The sequence below is a fragment of the Bacillus rossius genome, chromosome 13 (assembly GCF_032445375.1).
Source record: "Bacillus rossius redtenbacheri isolate Brsri chromosome 13, Brsri_v3, whole genome shotgun sequence".
Taxonomy (NCBI): domain Eukaryota; kingdom Metazoa; phylum Arthropoda; class Insecta; order Phasmatodea; family Bacillidae; genus Bacillus; species Bacillus rossius.
Window position 1 is genome coordinate 17,552,336 of NC_086340.1, and position 22,281 is coordinate 17,574,616.

At 42.2% G+C, this 22,281-nt stretch overlaps 1 protein-coding gene across 1 annotated transcript; it reads left to right on the forward strand.

Moving 5' to 3' along the window:
* Window positions 1–1,894: 1,894 nt before the first annotated feature.
* Window positions 1,895–14,986, forward strand: LOC134538603 (odorant receptor Or2-like). Its single transcript, XM_063380031.1, has 7 exons — window positions 1,895–2,218; window positions 3,688–4,017; window positions 6,399–6,631; window positions 10,628–10,727; window positions 11,432–11,536; window positions 14,552–14,707; window positions 14,833–14,986. Exons 1-7 carry the CDS (start codon window positions 1,895–1,897, stop codon window positions 14,884–14,886), a joined length of 1,302 nt encoding a protein of 433 aa, XP_063236101.1. The 3' UTR covers window positions 14,887–14,986.
* The last annotated feature ends 7,295 nt before the right edge of the window (window positions 14,987–22,281 follow it).

Genomic DNA, 22,281 nt, shown 5'->3' on the forward strand with positions numbered 1-22,281 from the left:
CAAGTTATTGCCGCACCAGCGGTTTCTTCCTTGTGATTGGCGCCCGTCGGCGAGGGGAGTCGTTGCCTCATTTGGCCGAGCCACTCAGGACGCGTTTGCTTCCGCACTGAACAGCTGTGATTGGTGGTTTAACAATCGACATGTAGGTACCTGAAAGAAACCCACCCAATCATGACACACAAGCGATAGTACATTGTTTTAACTTTCAGCTAGTCTCAGAATTTTTTCGCGAAATGTGCATGCCCCTAGTCAAGAAGGACGGTCCAAGAAGAATTGTTGGTCAGGGGCAGAAAGTGTCAACCATGCCGGGGTTGGGAGCTTGGACCTTGCGGTCCGCATTGTTGCTTAGCCAGGAAAGAAGAATGTGTTGAGCGAATATATAAACTAATTGCGTTGATTAAATTACGTCAGTAATTCGCGGGATGGCGCGTCGGATATCACTCTTGAAGACATACGAGCGTCAGGTCGCCTGAAATAAGAACAGATGTTGTTGATTAAACAAGAATTTTATTTTCAAAGCAACTCATTTGCCATTACTTTTCCCTTTATTTGAGAAAACGTCGGCAGCACGGATTAGTTTTTTTTTTGTTTTGGTTGGAACACTGTTACAAACTTTGCACTTAATATCTGGCTGATGGCAGATTTTCGGGGTTGACAGAGCTCTGAGTTGGGAAGCGAACAACGCATGACTTTATGTTGAATTTGTGAATAAAATATTTTTGAAGTGTAACTTCTTTACTGAGGGGGCAACAATTTTCGAGCGTTACGAAAATTCCAACCGCACGAGGGGAATAGTTAGCTGCGTGATGGGGGAACCGGTAGAGGAGGAGAGTGCGTCAGCGGCGACGACACTCCACGCATGCACTAGCGGTCGAATGGGGAGACGGCAAGGAAGGGGGGTGGGTACGTGGCGTAGCATGCTGTATGCTAGTTGTAACGGCTCTAAGGGGATACGGCAGGGAAGAGGTAGAAAATGACACAGCAGTGATGGTACGGAATTCGCGTAACGCTGCTTGTTGTTTGTCTACTCCTCAGTTTTCGTAACGCCTGACGATTGACGCAGCCATATTTTATTTTATTTCAAGAATCTAAAAATTCATTTATTCGTGTGGAAAAAAGAGTTATTGATTTGTGCAATTTAGTTTATAATTATCATCCATTTTTATGTCCATTTTTATTTTCTCACCTAAAAGGCGAGAAGTTTCACTTCTGTCGTGTGTGGAGTCGACGCGCACAATTTTTTTTTTTTGTATTTTATATTTTCTTAAGCTTCCATTTAGATGTAGAGGCTCTCTAAAAAAAAGAAGTGGATCATCTGTTTAGTTAGTACTCGGTTTATTTCGACTGTAAGGTTGGCGGCATGAGCGTCGGAAGGATATATTTTTTGGGGGGGGACTTCAATTGATTTAGTTGAGGAATATCCATCTCCTGAAAAAAAAAAAAAAAGTGGGGGGCCGGGGGTCTTCCCCCGGGAAAATTTGGGGTTTGCAGGTGCAAAAAGGTGGGTTTTAGGTGGTTATTCTAATTATAGTTTGTTGCAATATATAATTTATTTTTTCTAAAAAATATTTTCAGAGAAAAAATTTGTAAAAACACAGTTAACATCTGTATTCGGTATCGGACCTGATTTTTATTTTACACGAAGATCGAATTAAAAAAAGTGCTCACATTACCACGATTGGACTAAATGCACCGTGCGCAACATATGGGTTGTATCACAGAAATCATATTTTTAATATAACTACGAAACTAAATGTAGGTATTATTGGAGGGGACGAAATTGAAGACTTTTATTATTGGGGACGGGGGAAGGGGACGTGTCCTCCTCCCCCCCCCCCCCCCCAACGTGTTGCGACGCCCATGGTTGGCGGCGAGGGGAACGCGAGGTTGCAGCATGCCGCCCCTGATCGACGTGCGGACCAACACGCGGCTGCTGAGGGCTCTGGGGCTGCTGGGCCCTTCGCGCGAGGGAGGGGTGGAGGAGAGGGCAGGGTGCCGCGCCCTGCACGCCCTCCTCACTTCCCTCGTGCTGGCCGCCTACGCCCTAGCGGTGGTACCCGCCTGCGCCGCCCTGCTGCGAGACTGCCGAGACCTCGACGCCGCCGTCGACAACGCATGCCTCACGCTGCCGCTGTTCTTCAGCGGCGTGCGCTGCGTCCACTTCGTGCGGAGGCGGCCTGCCATGGAGGCCCTCTTCCGCGACCTGCTCGCCTTCGAGGTCAGCTCACCGCAGTGGCGTAGCCAGGATTTGTGTATGGGCGGGTGTTAAGAAGCATTCGCCCCCCCTCCGTATTAAAGCGGGGGGGGGGGGGGGGGGTCCGGAGGTCCGCCCACGGGAAAATAGTGCTATTTTAGCAGTTTTCGGTACTTAAATTTAAATATCGTAATGGTAAATTTTTTTTTATTAATTTTAATATGAAATTTGTTCGAGTGACGAATAAGAAATTTGATTAAAGATTTGTTGCTAAGGAAGGGGGGGAGGGGTTTGAACCCCTAAAACCCTACCCCCCCCCCTAACCCCCCTGGCTAAGCCCCTGCACTCACCCAGCTCTCAGCTCACTCAGCTCTCGGTGCGAGCGATTTCGCGCTGCCGTCTGGCGCCGTAAAGCGCGGGCCAAGGTTCACGAAGCCGAACGGAAATTTCACAGGCATACCTAGTTTTTTTTTTTTTTTTTTTAATTTTGGTCTGCTAATCAAACGATTCGATAGTCGGCGATTGCTGCTCCGGCAGAGAATTCTAGCGGCGGAGGTGTGGAAACTACACGTGTGATTCGCGTCCGAAACACGTGCGACGCGAGAACACACGAATTCTCTCGTTACCGAGGTTGGATGTGGCACGTCCCTGGTGAGTGCTGGCAGGGCCGGCGCGACCATACAGGCGAACTAGGCAACCGCCTAGGACGCCAAGTAGCTGGGGGCGGCGCAGCACGACACATAACAGCTCATACAATATGTTTAACGATTATTGAAACTAGATGAAAATGGATTTTTGTAACAGTTTGGAATGTTTATATTGATAAAAGTAATTATTTAAAGTCCACGGTGACCTGTTTATGATTTGTAATAAGTAAAACAGTAAAGAAAAAAACACAAGCCTGCTTACATTTGATTGTTGACAAAATCTTAGGCTTACGTGATGTATTTTGAGGCAAGGAAAATTTTTTTGTGGTGTCCGGCCGGGGAAGGGGGGGGGGGGGTGGCAATTAAGGTTTTTCGCCCAGGGCGCCAATTTACCTTGCACCGGCCCTGAGTGCTGACTTTGAATATATATACTGTATAGAAGTCGCCAGCCCAGGTTAAATTTTCTAATACGGTTTTGAGGTAGTTGGTTAATTCACCGCCGCAATCGCCACCATCTCTAGGGCATCGACTTGTGGTGGTCCCTAGCGGACAAGTGTCGAACTCTTCAAACACCCCTTCCCCTCCCGATGAACGACCTTCAGCTGCAGTGAATGGTGGATGGGGGGTGCAGGGAATGACAGCGGGCGACAGTGCTGCGCTCTAACGTGTACATAACAACTAAGACGATACAGGGCGTTACGGCAGCGCACTGCAGCGGTGAAGTTCCCAAGCTGCTCATCATACTCTTCTGAAAAACGTAGAGTAAATCCTATCCACTCGCGACTTCTATACAGTATATATATTCAAAGGTGCCGGAGAGACCAGACGGCCGCCCCTCTCTCGCAGGACCTCGACTGCAGCGGCGCCGTGGTGGCGGAGCGCTCCGCCATCTTGAAGGGCGCCTCTCGCCGGGCGCGCAACCTCACCGCCTTCTTCAACTGCCTGGGCGTGCTGATGCTGGCCACCATCACGGCCTCCCCTGCCGTCGCGGGCGCGCGGGCGTCGCGGCGCCTGCCCGTCGCCGCCGAGTACCTGGTGCTCGACGCGCTGGCGTCGCCGTGCTACGAGGCGGCCTACGCCCTGCAGGTCCATGTCTCCCGCGCGCGAGGAACGTCGACACGAACCAAGGAACTACTTCCACGGAAGATTCCTGGGAAGCAGGGGCGCAACAACAGGGTTGGGGGGGCAAGGGTATTTTGCCCCCCCCCCCCCCCCCCCCCCAATCTGAAAACTTGAAGTGCGGGCAAACGGGGGCAAAGAAAGTGCTGTGTAATCAGTTTTTTAGATAATAAAACTGCTTAAATAGCACCATTTTCCACCTTGAAATACAATTTTTTTTCCCGGGGGAGGACCCCCAGACCCCCCGCTTCAATAGGGGAGGGGGGGGGGGGATCGATGATTCTTTATAAAATGGCATATTGCTTCCCCCCCCCCCCCTTTGGAAATTTAGTTGTTGCGCCCCTGCTGGGAAGCCTACAACTCACGTAGTTTCGGTTCCCTGCAAGAATTTCCCGAATATTTCCCAAGTTTTGCGTTTTGGTATTAACGCCACTTCAGCCGCTAAATCAGAAGTTCCCAATGAAAACAAGCATGTTGTGACTGACCTAACCTAACCTAAACCCTTCGATTTTTTTTTAAATTTCGATTTTTGAGAGAAATCCGAAGTTGCACGAACGTGGTAGCGAACCGAAACTACATGAGTTGTAGGCTTCCCAAGATTTATTTGGGAACCAGTTGCCAACAAATAGTTTGTAATACTACAAGGAAGTTTAATTTTATACAGTTTCTTACACATGCGCCATTGTATTTTTTTTTACTGTTTGTCACGGGGAAAAAAATGAACCCACAGAAGAAAAAGCCTGAATTAGCTGATGTCGAGCAGATAGACCCAACGCTGAACCTAAAACAGGAACTATGGACAACAATGATGATGACAGCACACACGAACACATTCAAACTTAAAAATTTCATCATCAGTCGGTTTTGTAGCGGATTCCCCGAAACGTCGCAACTGTTTTGTCACAGGAAACATACTACTGTGTTCGTCGATGTTGTATTACTTGTGTTTTCCACACTATATTGTTTATCTTCATCGTTGTGTTCCTATATTTGCCGTGTTATCCAGGGTTTGGTTATATGTCTGCATTTACTGTTATTGTTTAAACTGTCTCGTCATATAAATCCACGCTGTTATTATTTTTCATGACTAAATTCCTTCCATGAAATTCTTGTGCTGTCTGATATGTGTTCGTCTGTGCTTTTATCGTTGTGTTGTCCATAATACCTGTTCAGGCTCATCGATGTTTGACTTCAGCTTATTTAGGCTTGATTTCTGTGGGTTTATTTTTTCATTTTTTATTTTGTATTTATGAATTTTTTTCCATAACAAACAGTGCAAAACTGCAATGGCGTATGTGCAATAAATTGTATTAAATCAAAATCCCCCATTGCATGAATCATTTTTAAAGAATGTACAAGAACAACGACACTTGGCAACGGTTATTTCTGCACATATGAAAAACTATTGGCACATAATTTAATATTTTCATTGATGTTTCATTCAAACATATTTTGTTTTTCAAACTATGGATAAGATAATCAAATATTCAACAATTAATTAATTTTTTTTTTCCGTGCCTTTTAATATGCGAAGTTGTACCTTGTCATCGCCATATTTTCACGCCCAAAACATTGCGGAAATGGAGCGTTACTACGTCTGATAATGGCTATTAAGTATGAATTATAATCTCCGCCATTAAACACAGTCACTTTAATGAAATACGGTCATTTAAAACTTTTTCTAAAATGCAACCACCACACGTCAGTCAATTTTTTGGGTGTCTATCAAACATGGCACACACACCACGAGCTGGGGGGAAAGAAAGTCTTCACAGGGTTGCCGGGAAACAATGAAGATGTGGCCATCCCCTGGGCAATGGAGACTTTCTTTGACGTGACAACGTCTAATAAATCGATGAACGCCGGCTGCACGCACGAAAAAGTGTCCCGTTACGCACATTGTTCCGTTACGCTGTGTTCCGTTACGCTGTCGTCGAGTGCAGTAATAATAGGTTATGTTACAATTGACTAAAAAATTATGGTGATTCATATAATTGATTATAGATATTTGATTACACTTTATTTATATGAAAACTTGTTCATAATTATATTTAAACTTCATAGCTAAACGCCAGTTCTTAAAATTAATTACAAGTCATATACACGTGAACTGTTTCGTCGACTGTTTATAAAGTGAAGTGTAAAGTTAATGTTAATGTGGTTTTCATTGCTTATTACAACAACGATTTCGGCAATAAAGGTTAATTATTCTTGCATTTTTAAAAATCTGATTACCAGTATAATTTCAAGTATTTATTATTCTTTTATTGTTAAAATAAAAAAAATGATTCAATTTTATTCATAAAAGTATGCAATCATTTCATCAATTTTTTTGTTATGACGTTGTCACGTTAAAACTATCGTTTGTAAACCGACTTTGCGGGCGACCAATATATTTTTTTTTTTATCTTTGGTGGGTTGGCGGACCCTGCGCGCAGGCGGCGTGCCTCTTCCTCGTCATCTTCAACGTGATCGCGTTCGACATGGCGTGCATGGCGCTCGTGATGCACGCGCGGGCGCAGTTCGACGTCCTCGCGGTGACCTTGAGGGACCTCGGGGCGCGCGCGACCAAAGAGCAGGCCGGCGGCGGAGGTCCCTTCTCGCCCGGGCTCTGCCGCCGCATGCATCAGGGCCTCGTCCGCTGCATCGAGCACCACAAGGACGTCATCAGGTGAGTCCCGTGGATCATAAAGTAACACACACTTCTCTACCTTTGAATATATATACTGTATAGAAGTCGCCAGCCCAGGTTAAAATTTCTAATACGGTTTTGAGGTAGTTGGTTAATTCACCGCCTCAATCGCTCACCATCTCTAGGGCATCGACTTGTGGTGGTCCCTAGCGGACAAGTGTCGAACTCTTCAAACACCCCTTCCCCCTCCCGTTGAACGAACTTGAGCTTCAGTGAATGATGAGAGGTGCGGGGAATGACAGCGGGCGACAGAGCTGCGCTCTAACGTGTAAATAACAACTAAGACGATACAGGGCGTTACGGCAGCGCACTGCAGCGGTGAAGTTCCCAAGCTGCTCATCATAAGCTTTTGAAAAACGTAGAGTAAATCCTATCCACTCGCGACTTCTATACAGTATATATATTCAAAGCTTCTACAGACAAATGTAAGTGACTTTATAGTTTAAAGTTTCAAAATGACTTGAAAATCAAATTATGATGCAATGCTGAGCCAGTAGTTGCATTTACTCATCTACTGTACTGACACAATCTTTAAAGCGCCTCAAAAGTTTCTTTGAAGACAAGAAACTAATATTTTTAAGCCGTGAGTTTATTTACACAACGCAACAAATATAATGCCTGATAACCACTTCTTTCTTGTGACAAAAAAAATTGTTGTTTTCATCATCACGAATAAAAATAATACCAGCTAACAGTAATGTTAAAGAGGTTTACTTCAAAAAATTATAGCCGAGGAAAACTTTGTGGCCACCTATCTTTCGTACATGCTTTAAGTAGGGTAAAAAGCAAAAATAAATAAATAAATCAAAGGGCGGAGTTATAGAATACACCATCCCTGATAATTAACATATTTAGGCTATAAACTTAATAAAGATGTGCATTTTACACAACAACAATTAGTAGAGACCGGAAAAATTCGCGGATTCAATGACCTTTGGGATGGACTCCGATATCCTTTACACACTCGGGCAAATGCCAACACTGTCCATTGGCTGCTGACTCGTGAGTCGTCTCGACTGGGTGGGCTGTGATTCGACACTTCTATGAGTGAGGGTCTCTAATTGGCCCTCGGTCCTCCAGATTAACAGTGAACCAATGGCAGAAGCAGCTCTAAGGTACAATTATTTGAATTTTAGCATGACACGAAATGAACCCGCGAATTTTTCAGGTCTCTAACAATTAGTATTGAGTCCCGGAAATTTCGCGGATTCCTCCTGGCCTCAGGATAGAATTCAAAGTTATATAGGTGTGCTTGACCCATGTTTTACTTTCCCGTTGGTTGGTTTCTTAGCGAGAACATTTTTATCCTCGTTATTTGGCACTACCTGATTCGATTACGTATCTCCCAGCTGGACATCGTTGGTTCACGGTCGTAGAGGGGCGTGTCCAGATAACTGCGGTCCAATCATGAACACAGTGCGACAGTGTGGAGGTTTGCATTCTAGCTTGCGACTAAATGAATGCGCGAAAATTCCGTGGCTCTAACAATTAGGTGTTGAATATGCTACACCTGTACCCTGGTTTGTATGCCTAGTGCACAATAGGTAGAGACCGGAAAAATTCGCGAATTCATTTCGCGATAGGCTGAAATACAAATAGTTATACCTCAGTGCTGCCTGTGCTATTGGCTCACAACTCACCTGGATGTCTCTGGGCCAATGAGAAACACCCGACACGAAGTTAAAAAAAAATTTACAAAATATCAGGGAAGACAGTATGGTACTGTGTAAGATCCCATGCCACCTACAGCTACTATAGTAAGCCCATATGTCAGTGTGTTATTGTCATTAGTAGTGTAAGTTTTCAATGCGCATGTTCAATTTTTTTTTTTATTTTAGGTATTTTTATTTCCCCTTTGTTGCAAGATTCAAACCATGCTAACTGTTATTATTTTTGTAGCAGCAAACCACGGTCTGATTACCATCTTTGCCTTGCTGGGTGGATCTTTAGGTTTCACCAGTTTATTAGAAATGAACAAAAACAAGGTGTAATTCCGTCTGAAATATAATTACTCCATACTGAGGAAACTTATAACAGATAAAAGAAAATATCAACGTACAATATTAATTACATTCTTAAAAAGCTCTCAGGTATATTAAAAAAAACTATTGGCCGGCCGTACATGGAATTATCAAAAGTTTCATTTACTAAAAAATATATAAACCAATAAAAAAATACAAATATGTTTAAACGATCCCAGGGTATATACTTAAAGTCAAGAAATTATGTTTATCTAATTAACTGCATCTGACGACGTAATTTAAAGAAAGTTCAAAAAAGGGTCAAAAGATACAGAAGCACCGGAGGTCGGGGCTTCGTTCCCCGGAGATCACGCGGGTACATGATGCCAGGGCGCTTGTGTCCTGTTGTGGAAGGGAGATGAAAATGCCAATTCGGCGTCCGGCTCTCGGACCCTGTCATACAGGGGAGTTGGCTTCTATTTACAGATGCGTCGCCAGCCGGGAACTGGATCCCGCGATTACGCGGCTGGGCGCGGTTGATTTCTTCATTTCAAAAGAAATAAATTTAAAAGAAAAATAACTATTACACTTGTACTACGCAGACGGACTAAACTACATAAAGAAGATTATAGGGATAGCATCCCTTATTTTTTATGCGACTACATAGTCGGTTGCGGCCGGACGGAAGTCTTGCAGTGTCTTGTCGACTCGCCGATAATCAAACGGTCCGTCTGCAGGCGCGGCGCAAAGTGTCCCGCGGAGAACCGCGTCTCGTAATTAAAAGTAAATCTTGAATCATTTTGGGGGGGAGAGGGCTGGGAGTCCGGACCGAAAGGTCCCAAAGTTCCCCGAGAGGGGATGTCTCGAAGTTGGTAGCACTGGCCGACTTTAGCGCTACCTGTTGAGAGGTGTCTGAAATAAAAAGAATCGACTCGCCTAAGGCGTCTGCTTAAACCAAGGGTTAAAGGGCGCAGTCTAGTGCTACACTCTGGCGGCCAAGATAATAAGTTACTGTTTCTGCAGCGAGATCTCGTGGGGTGGTCCAACTTGGCACACACATTTTTTATGCGAGGCGTCCTTGGAGACGGTCGCTGCCTGCTGGAGTGTATGACCGGTCATTGGTCTTAGGCGAATTCTTAGAACTCAAGAGGGGGGAAAACGCAACGACGCTGGGAACAAGCGTCCATAACGTGCTTCCAGGGGAGTGAACCTAATACGTATTCGTGACAGTAAAGGCTATGGTCAGCTCGTCTCTGAGAAATGGTAACAGCTCGTCCAGAGCTTCTGTAGGCGGTTTTAGTCATGAAGTGAAGTAATGTTACAGGACTGGCACGTGCCTGTAAGCGAGGGAAATTTTAAGCGAGCTGCCAACAAAGTATTAGATCTGCAAAATATCAGATACGTCTCTGGGAAGGGTGCTTCAGACTACTGGCACAAAGTTTAACTTAGGGGAGTACACCAGATTAACAAAGTGTAAATCGCCCTTTAGTAACCAAATTATAGAGCAAATAAAATTTCCAAAAATAATTTAAAATTATAATAAAATTAGAAAAAAAAACGTGTCGTGATTCCTAATTTCCGGCACACCTTTCCCAATTTTATTTACTTCACGAAAAAAACTTCTGTATCTGCCACTGGTTGCAGTTGCATTATCCATGCATGTTGCACTAAAACAACATTCAAATTACCAAATATGAGAAGGTGATGAAGTAAAGTTTTTCAAACCCTTTGAATTAGATCAAATCAAGCAGTGAAAACCTAAAGAGTATATTATTGTTGTGTATTTACTTCTAAGAGGAGTAAAACAGTTGGTATTCACAACAGTGAGAAGTTTATGACAGTATAGGAGTAACTTCAGTTGTTCTGTGTTTCTTCAAGTTGTGAGATATTGCAATGGATGTATTATTGTGTTCAGTTGTATTCTCAAGTAAGAAGTAATGAGTAAGTATGGACAACCCTACGAGTTAATGCTGTAAAGTTATAATATTATTAATATTAACTGTTTGTTCTCCAGGTTTGTTGAGAAACTAGACACTGCATATCACCCCATTATGCTGGGACTCATCGTGTACAGCATGACAATGATTGCCATAACTTCGTTCAAGGCGACAGAGGTTAGTTTCTATGTCGTATGGAACCTCACTATGTCGGGTTGGTTGGGACAGAAGCCCATCCAATAAAACGAAAACCTGAGTTAGCCAGAGAGTATGGGGAAACTCGATAGTACTTTTAAAAAATTCCTTCGTCGGTGGGTCATGCTGGACTGCTGTACTACTCACAAGAACTACAAAGTCTTTCCTTCAGTTTCTGTAGGAGTGGAAGAAGCCTAAAAAACTTATTTAAATGTGAGATGCAGTCTTGCTGTAAAATAAAATATAAATTACACTTGAATAATGCTACTTCAAGTCTTTAAAAATTGTATCTTAAAAAAAAACAACACTGTCTGTTGCTGATCTGCCGGCTGTGACATAATAGGGTGTGCTCCTACATAGACCAGGGCTTAGTACACTACCCAGGGCAGTATCACGTTAACATCATTGTGTACTTTAAAATTTTTGTACATTTAAGCTCATGCTGATGACCATGTAAGCTTTATTATTATTAGTTTTTTAATAGGTTCTATTGATATATACATATAAATAAAAGTTCTATCAGTCAGAGTGTAATTTATTTGTATTTCTGTCACTGTTATAACACAAATTTAAAAGTAAAGGCCAAATATCAAAGCTCAATTATATTTTATCAAATACCTAAGCTCAGTCAGGCATAACTCTTCGGATTAAAACATACCTTCTCATCTCGGCTTGTGTTGTTTCAGAGTTCTGCTGAGGTTGGAGACTTGTTGAAGTTTGCAGCACTGTCATCAACTTGTATATTCGAGCTTTATTTCTTCTGCCGTCTCTGCGATGACATTTTACAAGGGGTAAAGTAATTTATAGTGAAAAAATTGAAGAGTACGGGAACAAAAGAATGAGAGTTCATTTTAACATGAAACTGATCTGGCTAAAGTTTTGTACCTACTGTTTGAAGTATGAAGAATTCCACCGAAGTTACAAATTGGGGAGAGTTCGCCTTTATGGGCAGTTAAAGTTTTGTTACAATGGACAAAAGATATGAGGGTCCTGGTGGTTGTAGGATAAAAAGATGATAATTAATCAATGTTGTAACATTGACACAAGGCGACCTAGGTGCTGAATTGTTGTTCCGGGTACTATATAGATTGTTTCTTTATACTTTTCTTTTCAGTTCTGCATTTAAAAAAATGCAATCAAAGCAAGTTAAAATGTTTTGTGTTCCTGTTACGTGTCGGTCGTCATTAATGCTGTCGCATGCAATTAAAATGAGTTGGAAGATGTGACGACATCGACTTGTATAAAGAAAAGAAAGTTGTATGGACAAACGCAAACTGTAGCGAAACAATTGAGGTTGTGTAACCACGAAACCTGATGAGAGAAAATGTATTTTTTATGAAATGTAGTGGATTTACGTCGCATGGCGAACTATCACTGCATTTGTGTGGGTTGATTGCATGCAAGCTGGGTCGACATCATCTTCCAAAAAAGCAGAGGAAGAGGCAGATTCCATTATTTTCATACTCATATAAAAAGCGATTTGTTAGAATTAACGACGTGTATGCAATGCCGGTTTGCTACAAAGCATTTTTGTTGTTACATGGAATCACAGAAATATATTTGCAAAGGTATGAGGGGAGAACTTGGTACATAGGCACAAAAAAATCAGAAACGACACTGTGGAGTTTTGTAAAACACATAGGCCTACAATCATTCAAAAGCATTCTTAATATAGCCTTATTTTTAAAGTTCAACTTTGCAGATTTTACAATGCTGCACAACATTGTACAAAACTTTGTAAATAAAAAAACAAAATTAAAGTTTTTTTTCTTCAATTTAGCAGACATTCGTATTTGGAATGCCACAAAAAAAAATCTGTCTGCAGAATAAAAAAAACACGTTGTTGAGAATAAATGGAACAGTATTGTTGAAAATTATATAGTTAAGGCTTCGCAGTTTATGGTGGTTTCTTGTGAAAACCAAGATACTTTCAAATCGTGGACCAAGTTCTCTCCATTTCTAGTTTTATGGACCATCATCATTTTCTTCAAGTATTCTTCAATTCTTAAAATATTAGGTTTTGAGTATGCTGCGATGCAAAATAAAAGTAGGCTAAGTACAGCCTACCACATAATTTAGGTAAGTTGGAGTTTTATTTTATTTATTGCCCATTACATGAATTAATACTATTTGTGTGCATCTGTTGGTAGAAATATCTCGCATAAGATATAAATTGCATTTACTATTAGCTTGTTTTGGAAATCTTCTAAGGGGTAAACATGTTCACTATTTAGTGGCTGGAGTAATGGTTATGCTAGGGTGTTCATGTGCCAAAACACAACAAGTTCAAACAAAAACATTTATTGACATATTCCACTGAATTAAAATCGTTCACAAATCAAATGGAATACTCTTACTTGTGGACTTACCGCACTAACTGACGACTTCACAATATGTTGCTTCACTATTTAGCAGCTGTGAATACAAAAAATATTGGCATTAACAATATGCATTAATAGATCTACAACACCAACACAATAGAATCAAACATGTAACTGTGAAGCTTAAAATTACCACTAGGAATTTACTCCAGTCAGTAGATACATTAGTACAAATTATATTTTATGGTCCTGTTTCCATATACAATTAAAATATTAACAGCAAGCAGGGAATAACCCCCCATTAAAATGCATGAGCCTGAGTATTTAAAATTCTTCTTAAAACGCAGCTCAGAAACCATCTCAAAATAACTTTCATTTTATTTATTGACCACATTAGTTATTCTTTAACTCAGATGGTAAAGTAAAAACTGCCGAGTATATGGTCACTGTTTCTGTCGCTACTCGTCTCGTACTATGGTCACACCCAGCGGTGCAACAACAAGGGGGGGCAAGGGTATTTTGCCCCCCCCCCTCTGAAACCTTGAAGTGGGGGCAAACGGGGGCAAAGAAAGTGCTGTGTAATCCATTTTTAGATAATAAAACTGCATAAATAGCACCATTTTCCACCTTGAAATACAAATTTCCCCGGGGGAGGACACCCGGACCCCCCGCTTCAATAGGGGGGATCGATGATTCTTTATAAAAAGGTGTATTGCCCCCCCTTTGGAAATTTAGTTGTTGCTCCCCTGGTCGCACCCCAGCTCTTGGCAGGACACATGTATTCTCCAAGGGGCGATGTACTCGCTCTCACCACTCGCCGTGGCTCCGGGAGGATATGAACTCGCTGGCAGTCAAGTTCCGCCAGCACCAGAACGACTCGTCGTCTTCTTCCCAGCTGAACGGCCACAACTAGTCAGCTGCAGTGGTTTGGGAAGAGGGGGGGGGGGGCAGAGCTTTGCTGGGTCTTTTGCAGTGGCAGTCTCTCTCATCTCTGCAAAAACTTGGGTTTATATACCTTTCCAGGGCAACTGTAATATTGAACCAGACTATTCTTTATCCCGCTCGTCCAAACTGTGCATAATGCATAAGCACTGGGCGGAACTTCCGTTGTCATTTAACAAGTCAAAATAGGAGCCATCTTAGTTAGCCTCGCTCAAGCTTTGCAGGTCACCTAAAACACAGGCAAGCTAAGTTGCCCTCACATTCAGAAGTGCACCAGGTTGCATTCTTTCACATCTTGTACATCGCGGTGTAAAAGTGTAGCGGGTTGGAGGGGGAACACCCATTACAAACAAATGGATGTGTTTCTTAGCAGAACTCAACATTGTATGAACTGATACATGTTCATGTTATTAGGTTATTGTTAGTAGCCTGTCAGATATAGAGAATGAAAATTAATATTTGGTTTTGTTGTGTTAATAAATGTGTTTCATGAACATTGTATGCATCACTGTTGAAAATAAATGTACTGGTTGTTCCCAACAGAGCCAGGCTGTTGCAGCTGCAGCCTGCTGCTGTGACTGGTATGACACAGATGCTGAGTTCAAAGACACTTTGAAAATGCTGATCCTTAGAGCCAACAAACCCGTCAGACTCTCTGCTGGTCGCTTTAGGACAATGTCATTGGAAACATTTGCAGCAGTACGTAGATAATATGATGTTAACTTTAACATAGACTAATAAGTGAAACAATTTAAATTAAATATTATTCAGTTCATAATACTAGCATGATATGAATGATAAATTATAAATATTTTATGTTGCAGCTCTTGAATTCATCATATTCTCTGTTCGCCATGCTGAAGCAACTAAACCACTAGAAGACTCGCCAACTAATAGACTAAAGAAGAGACACACTTCAAAGTTGTAGTTTCCAACTAATGTTCGTGCACAGTAATCAATAAATGGTTGAAAAACATGTTTAAGTATTATTATTATGACACCATTGATGCGTCCTCGAGCCACACAGGTCGCTATATCGCATGTCGCCTCGACAGGGTATGTGTGTCAGTACGTGCGACCAAAATGCATTCAGATGAGTCCTACAAAGTGCAGCGCAGTGCGACATCGCGAACAGTTAGCAACATTGGATTAAACCAATGGCATATAAACTGATTCGTATATTGGCACCTAACTTGATGTCAAGACGATTCATTTCAGAAATTAATTCCAATATGAAATAATTGTATATTATTACTTGTCTATTTTTGTCATATTAGTAAATGTTTATAGATTAATTTGGTTGATTCACCTCTTAACCTACTTCACAGTTAAATATGTGTGTGTGGGTAGGTGTGTGTGTGGGTAGGTGTGTGTGTGTGTGTGTGTAAGCAGTAGTATATGATAGCCGGACCGAGCCCAGGCTTAAGGCTGAGGAGCCGAGAAACCGACTGACATCTTGGTGTAAAATTACCTCAAAATTCCTCAAAAATGATTCAAAATTACAAGAAATTTCCCTATTTCTGGGGGGGGGGGGAATCCCGTTTTGAGGGAAAACTTTCCATTTTATTTCTCAAAAAATGAAAAATTTGGTGTTCGGAATGTTCCAAATTACTTTTACCTTTGACAAAACCCAAATTCCTAAAAGCAGCTTAAGAGTACTAAGAGCATACCACCCTAAGCCACCAAGGTCACAACCTTGACCTTGACCGTAAACCAGTGCTTAATTTCTAAAGTTTTAGGTGTGGGAACTCTAAAGCGGGATGCTCAGACCGGGGGGTCTGGAATACCCCCCAGGAAGGAGGAGGGTCCGGGGGCCCTCCCCCGGGAAAAAGTTTTGAAAATTATAACTGTAAACCCGCGTTTTTAGGCCATCCAGACATAATACTACAATTATTTTTATAAAAAATTGATATTTTAATGGTGATTACTTTTTAAAGTGCTTGATTATGATGTAAGAAAATAAAAACATGAATTTAAATTGAGTTCACCCTTTGCTCCATTAACATCTTGTTGACTACTTTAACTGACCATAATATTGATCCAACGTAATTGTTTTTTAAACTTTTAGTTTTAAGTGCGTTCCCTTGCGTTCCGGCACTCTTGGGAGGTAAGGGAACGCCGTTCCCTTGCGTTCCCACTGAAATTAACCCCTGCCGTAAACATGAAATCTTTAATTTTTTACCAAAAAATTCCATAAAAATTAGGTATAAAAATATATATTTAAAAAATTGCTTCAAATGTTTAGTTACTTAATCGATTTCGGTCCTTGGTTCAATTCCCAGCGAGCATAAACATGTAATTTATGTATTAAAAAATTAAAAATTCTTAATTACAATTGAAAAAAAAACTAATTAAAAATTATTACTATAATTACTATAATTTTAATTAAAAGTGCACTTAGATCACGGATTCTTCAGTTCGTACCTGGTGAGGACAAAATAAAAATGGCGACAGATCCTTCCTCCATGGAAGCCACTGACAGGCTGACCACCCATCACTAATGCCAAGGTATATAAATTGCTTGCTAGTATGATGTCATGTCCGCCATATTTTTTCGTCAGCTGGAGGCCGTCATCTTGTTCTCATCTACTGGAGGCTACCATCTTGTTTTTGTCAGCTGGAGACTGCCATATTGTTTTCGTCTGCTAGAGGCAGCCATCTTATTTTCTTCTGATTGAAAGTGCTAACACCATGATAGTTTAATTTTCAATTGCTAGAGTTCAGTAATTATTTATTTTATTATTGCCAGAGCACCCACCATCTTGTCGACCATCTCGGCCGCCATCTTGCAAACCTGTATTTATTAAACTATAAATTCAGAAAAAATTTCCAAATATCATTTTAAAAAATCACTCATTAATATACTGATTGATTCGATTGGTCCCTGTCCTCGGTTAGATACTTAACTGATAAAACAATTTAATTTTAGTCAAAAGTATTAATTTCAATAAATTTGGTGGAAAGTCTTTAAAAAAAGCTTAAATTACTCTATACTGCCAGCCTCCAGTAAGCTGATGATGACATATTGACCATGGTCATGGAAATTTGTAATTATTAAGCTAGAAATTCGGAAACAATTCCAAAATATATAAAAAAATCTCTCAATAATTTATTGACTAATTCGATGGATTCCTGTCCTTTCACTGATCCTTGGTCATTGTAAAAATACAACTTTAATTATTAAATATCACTTACTTTTTACCATAAAAGTGAAAGGTTTGGAAAAAAACCTTTTGATAAATATAATTTATTACATAAATCATTCCAGGAACATTTGACAAAAGTTACCAATCTAATAAATATTTAGTTCTGCATGGGCTTGAACTTATTAATGCTCAGCTCCAAACGGTTTACTGAAGACAGAGACCAGCCAGATCTTTTCCTACATTGTCTTTTTCTTCCCGACAGAGTTTTGCGATACCGTGTTTACTGCTTTACATCGTCAGATGTGTAAATTTTAGCAGCCTATGTCTTGAAAGCATACTTTTTCTCTTGGTCCTCGAACGGATGTGGTTTACCATATACACAGTCCAGCCACAAGTTATATTTTAAATTTCCGTATGTTGCTTCTTCATCAGTAAACTGATTAATAATGTTCTACTTGATATTGTCAGTTAAAGTACTGATGTCGCTGGGGCTGATCCCGTTTGGCGTGGTTAAAGTCCCGGTTGCTCAGATAGGTGGTAGAGGGGTTCGAGCCTTGTGGCCTGGGGGATCAAGCCTAGCGCAGGTGTGTCACTCTCCCGCTCGATGATCACCCTCCCGCTCAGGAACTGTCCTGGATAGTACCGCAGGTTCGTGTTGTGGAACAAGATGACGAACCTGAGACGTTTCCTCGCCGTGGTTGCGTCCCGCATCGGCCAAGGCGTCCGTCCGACGACTCTGCTGCCCACAGAAACACTGGCACTATGCTGCTCCAGTGGCGCGACTTCTGATGTGTCGTCTTTGGCGACCGGCGCGATACTGCCCCGACACGATAATCCAGCTCGCAAGATTATATCTGCTCACACTCCCCTCTTCACCCGTGCATTTTCCGCCTGCATTTTCTCAACTCTTTTCTTTCGTTCATTCCCCCCTCCTTTATCAACAATTTTCCCCACATGCTCACTGGTGATGCCATCGGGGCAAAAGATGGCAATGTGCAACAACGGTCTAAGCGACTGGGAGGAGCACTTGGGGCGACGTCAGTACAAATGTATTTCGACTCACTGAACATATTAAGATAATAGTAGTCTTTCAACATTCCATGAAATGCAGATTGTGCCAAGTGGAATTAATTATCATTTACCTGTTATGCACCGAGCACAGTCTTGTGTTAGGTTTAGTGTCCAGGCATCATCACAATCGGTTGCTGGCCATCTGATTGTGTGCTTGTACGCATACGAGTTTCCAACAGAAACGAGGAGTTGAAATGTTTACAGGTAGTTCCACAATAGGCACATGGACTTCACCATTACAGTTTTTCGCATTTCGTCTCAAACTTTCAATACATCTGAACAAAACATGGCACTTATCGCAGCGAAACCTCATACAAGATGGATTCTTTGTACATTTACTTATCTCATGTCTTAGTGCATTATAGGAAAATGCAAACGACATATCGCAGTAGCCGCAAGGTTGACTAGTCGACAAAGAAGAAACTTTTAGATCCGAACCAGATGCTGATGTTGCTGCAGTTGTACCAATTCTCAGTGTACTCTTATGCACATCGATGTATCGTTGTTAAAGCAAAACTTTTACTTTTTGCAGTGCAGCACTATCTCTGCATATCTTCAAGTGAATTTTCATAATATATTTTCTGGTCAACTATTTTTATGGCATTTCTCACAATCTTTATGCCAGGAGGACTCTTAGCACATTCTCTCTTCTCATGAGCATTACTATTGCTCGAGAATATCTTGTCACAGTAACAGCATTGATGCTTTTTAGATGTTGGTGAATCACCAAACTTTGAACTCTCCATCGAGGGTGAAACGACGTGCATCGTGGTTTCCTCTGCAGCTAGCACTGCAGGCATTAAAGCTTCTTCTGCTGGTGGTAGTACTACGCCTTTTGAAGTCTCCTCTATTGTTGTTGGTAATGAAGATACACGTTCCAACGGGATCTGCATCGTCGCTGACAAGATCTCTGCAGTCGATGCTACAGCTTCCATCAAGGTCTTCGTGGTTGTCATAAACGGGATCTAAGCTCCCATTTACATTAAAATGTGAGTCAAAACAATATTCAGAAAAAGAAAGCACATTCTACAAAAGCAAAAGACACACAATACACACACAGAACTTACAATGAACTCACAGTACACACACTAGATATGCAATGAACCCACAGAACACACACTGGACACGTAATGGACACACATTCGTCAAAAAGGACATACCATTATACATAAAGGACACACCCACAGGATAAACATTCTACATAAAGGACACACCCACAGGATAAACATTCTACACGAAGGACACACACTCTGCAAGCACATACATCAAAAAAGGAAGCACATTTGAAAGCACAGAAAAAAGGAAACATATTTAACGAAATGGACGCACATTTAAACGAAAATTCAACTTGATAAAATATGATCTCATCACAATGACACGGCCCCATCAGTAGGATACGATACTGCAGTCTTGTCTACACACATTTAACATAAAGGACGTACATTTACATTGATACGAACCCCGCTACCTCCGTATGAATTTAGTAGTATTATGTACTGTCCGGAATCTCGGGGTAGGTTCAGCCTTGTGGCGGGAGGCAGAGGTTCGACGCAGCTGGGCCCCCCGAGCTGTTTAGGCCACTCGGAACGCCTGATAAGTCCAAGAAAACACTGTGTTATAAATTATTAATTTAACCCGGCACAGCCCTTTACAGGGTGCTACCCCTCCTGGCCGTAACGGTTATCCCGAAACCAATCGTCACACGCTCGGCCACTCTCTCAGTGGCAGCTCGTGATTTTATTACATGGTAAGGTCATTCGGTTCTGACACGACACGATGATTACATATACGACCCTAAACTTAACACAAGTAGAACCCTAAGCAAGATCACACTTCACAATAACATTTACGTATTACACTAATCTAGGTTCGTGTAGGCCCGCTACTCTGGTGATGCTACATGAGTCCTAAAACTGTCCCAGATAATGATGCATTAGAAAGTTGGTTACGTAGTGCCTACTGGCTGCCCCGTGTGGGCTAAAACTAAGTAGCCGACTGGTTAAGATATCGCGTGAGGTGCCGACGGACCATCTTACAGCCCTTACACAGTACTTACATATGTCATAGCGCGCTCGTCTTGGAGCACTAATTAATTAAGTTACATACCACACGGTAAATCGAGGCCGACCACGGGACTGAAGGAAAAGGTTTAAGAATTGCTTAATTATAGTAAACTACATGTCGGTGAAAATAAAGAAAATGCTGGTCCTGTGATGTGCGGAGGCTGCCGGCTTCTGTGAGCTCCGGAAGGATACTGCCGCCCTCACCGCGCGCGACCCCCCTCCCCGCCAGCCCTCCTGCAGAAAACGTGTGATTTTCGCGGGAAACTGAACCGGCCAGGTTCGGGACAAGGCGCACGGTTAGACATAATTTTGGAAGATATAAAGTGTTAACCAATGAAAATAAAGTCTATTACATTCCTGTGGAAAAAATACATAAACACTCTTGTAGTTCGGCAGAGGGATATGCCATACCCGGCCGGTCTCCTCCGACGTGGCACTAATTACGTGGCGTTCGCCCCGTTGCACTTCCTACACTCCGGTGCGCGCCCGAGCGCGTTCGGTGCACATGCTTTCGTGAGACGTTGATGAGGCATAGCGGTCTATGCGACATAGAGGAGCATTGGCGGTCGGCGTCAACTTGAACATTCAGCTTAGTAGTATACAATCTCCAATCTACAGCAGACCTCAACTACGCCACCTCTGACATTGGCTCCAACAGTCTTTTTACTTCAACTGCTCCATCATTTGGCTACATGGCTACAAGGCGTCTTGGCTACAAAGCTCTAAGTCTACAAGGCTTCAATTGCTGCATCTGTCTTCGGCTCCAATTGTTTTTGGCTCCAACTGCTCCAGCGACATTTAGCTACTTGGTTATGAAGCTACAACTCTACGAGCTTCGAGGCGACATGACCACATGACTATGCGACTACAATACTACGAAGCTACAAGACTACAAGGTTACGAGACTACGAGGCAACATGACTACGAAGCTACAAGAACACATGGCTACGATGCTACGAGTCTACAATGCTACGAGAATACAAGGATTCGAGACTACATGACTCCAGCTGGCTACATTAGCTCCATTCAGCAGCATGAGTTATTTTATTTCTTAAAAAAAAACTTGTTACAAGTAGTTCCAATTTATTCTTGTCAACGCATGTCTCCTCATGTTATGTTGAAGTGTGTATATATGTGTGTATATATGTGTATATATGTGTGTGTTTATATATAAACACACATATATATACACACACATACAGGATGCTAAATCACAATCGCAAGAGAAGGATGGCTTCGCTAGAAACTGTAATAAATATTCCCCCCCCCCCCCCATCTTCATCAATGGTAGAATTTACATTTTTACAGTTCCTGAACATGAGCATTAGAACTTTGAAATATAAACAAATAAATAAAATTGGTGTTGCCGTCGCCCGGGATCTCGTGTTCGAGACTCGGCGTGGTTCCTAGCGGGAAGGCTGTTTTGTTGTGTGAAACGTGTCCGGGAGGGCGCCAGGCTAACTCGGTGGTTAACCACAAGATGGGTCGGTGGGTACGATAGCCCCTGCGTGGCCAACTAGGTTGTCGTGGTGTTAGGGGTCCATAATTACTGCTGTACTTCTGGCCCTACACAACATAGCACGCTGATCTCTAACTGGGTTGGGGAGGTTCCACAAATAACACACACGAGTCTGGTTTGCATACACATCGCGCACAGAGTGTGCGGAGTGGATGTTTACTTAACGTTGGTAACTACAGTTGCATTTACAGTTCCCTACACAAAGTACACTACGAGTACACTGGACGCTCTGACGCGTCGTCACTAAAGTTAAGTCCTCGCGCCAGTCGAGGTTGAGGAGGAGAGTCTTATTGGAGTCGGCCAATCCCGTAATTTGCAAACGGCGACGCGCGGGCTCACCTGTGTGGACCACGGCTCGCTATGAAATTAATTAAAGTCTTCACTTAGGTGTGGCCGGTGCCTGTGCACTGCGGCAGTTAACTGAAAGTCTGTTGTTGCGGGAGTCGGCCTGTGCCGTATACTGCACTGCCCCGT

Bases quoted from the DNA above. Each gene is read 5' to 3' on its own strand.
- LOC134538603 (XM_063380031.1), top strand. From the start codon at position 1,895: ATGCCGCCCCTGATCGACGTGCGGACCAACACGCGGCTGCTGAGGGCT. The intron at 2,219-3,687 runs GTCAGCTCACCG...CCTCTCTCGCAG, and splicing joins GCGACCTGCTCGCCTTCGAG to GACCTCGACTGCAGCGGCGC. The intron at 6,632-10,627 runs GTGAGTCCCGTG...TTTGTTCTCCAG, and splicing joins CACCACAAGGACGTCATCAG to GTTTGTTGAGAAACTAGACA.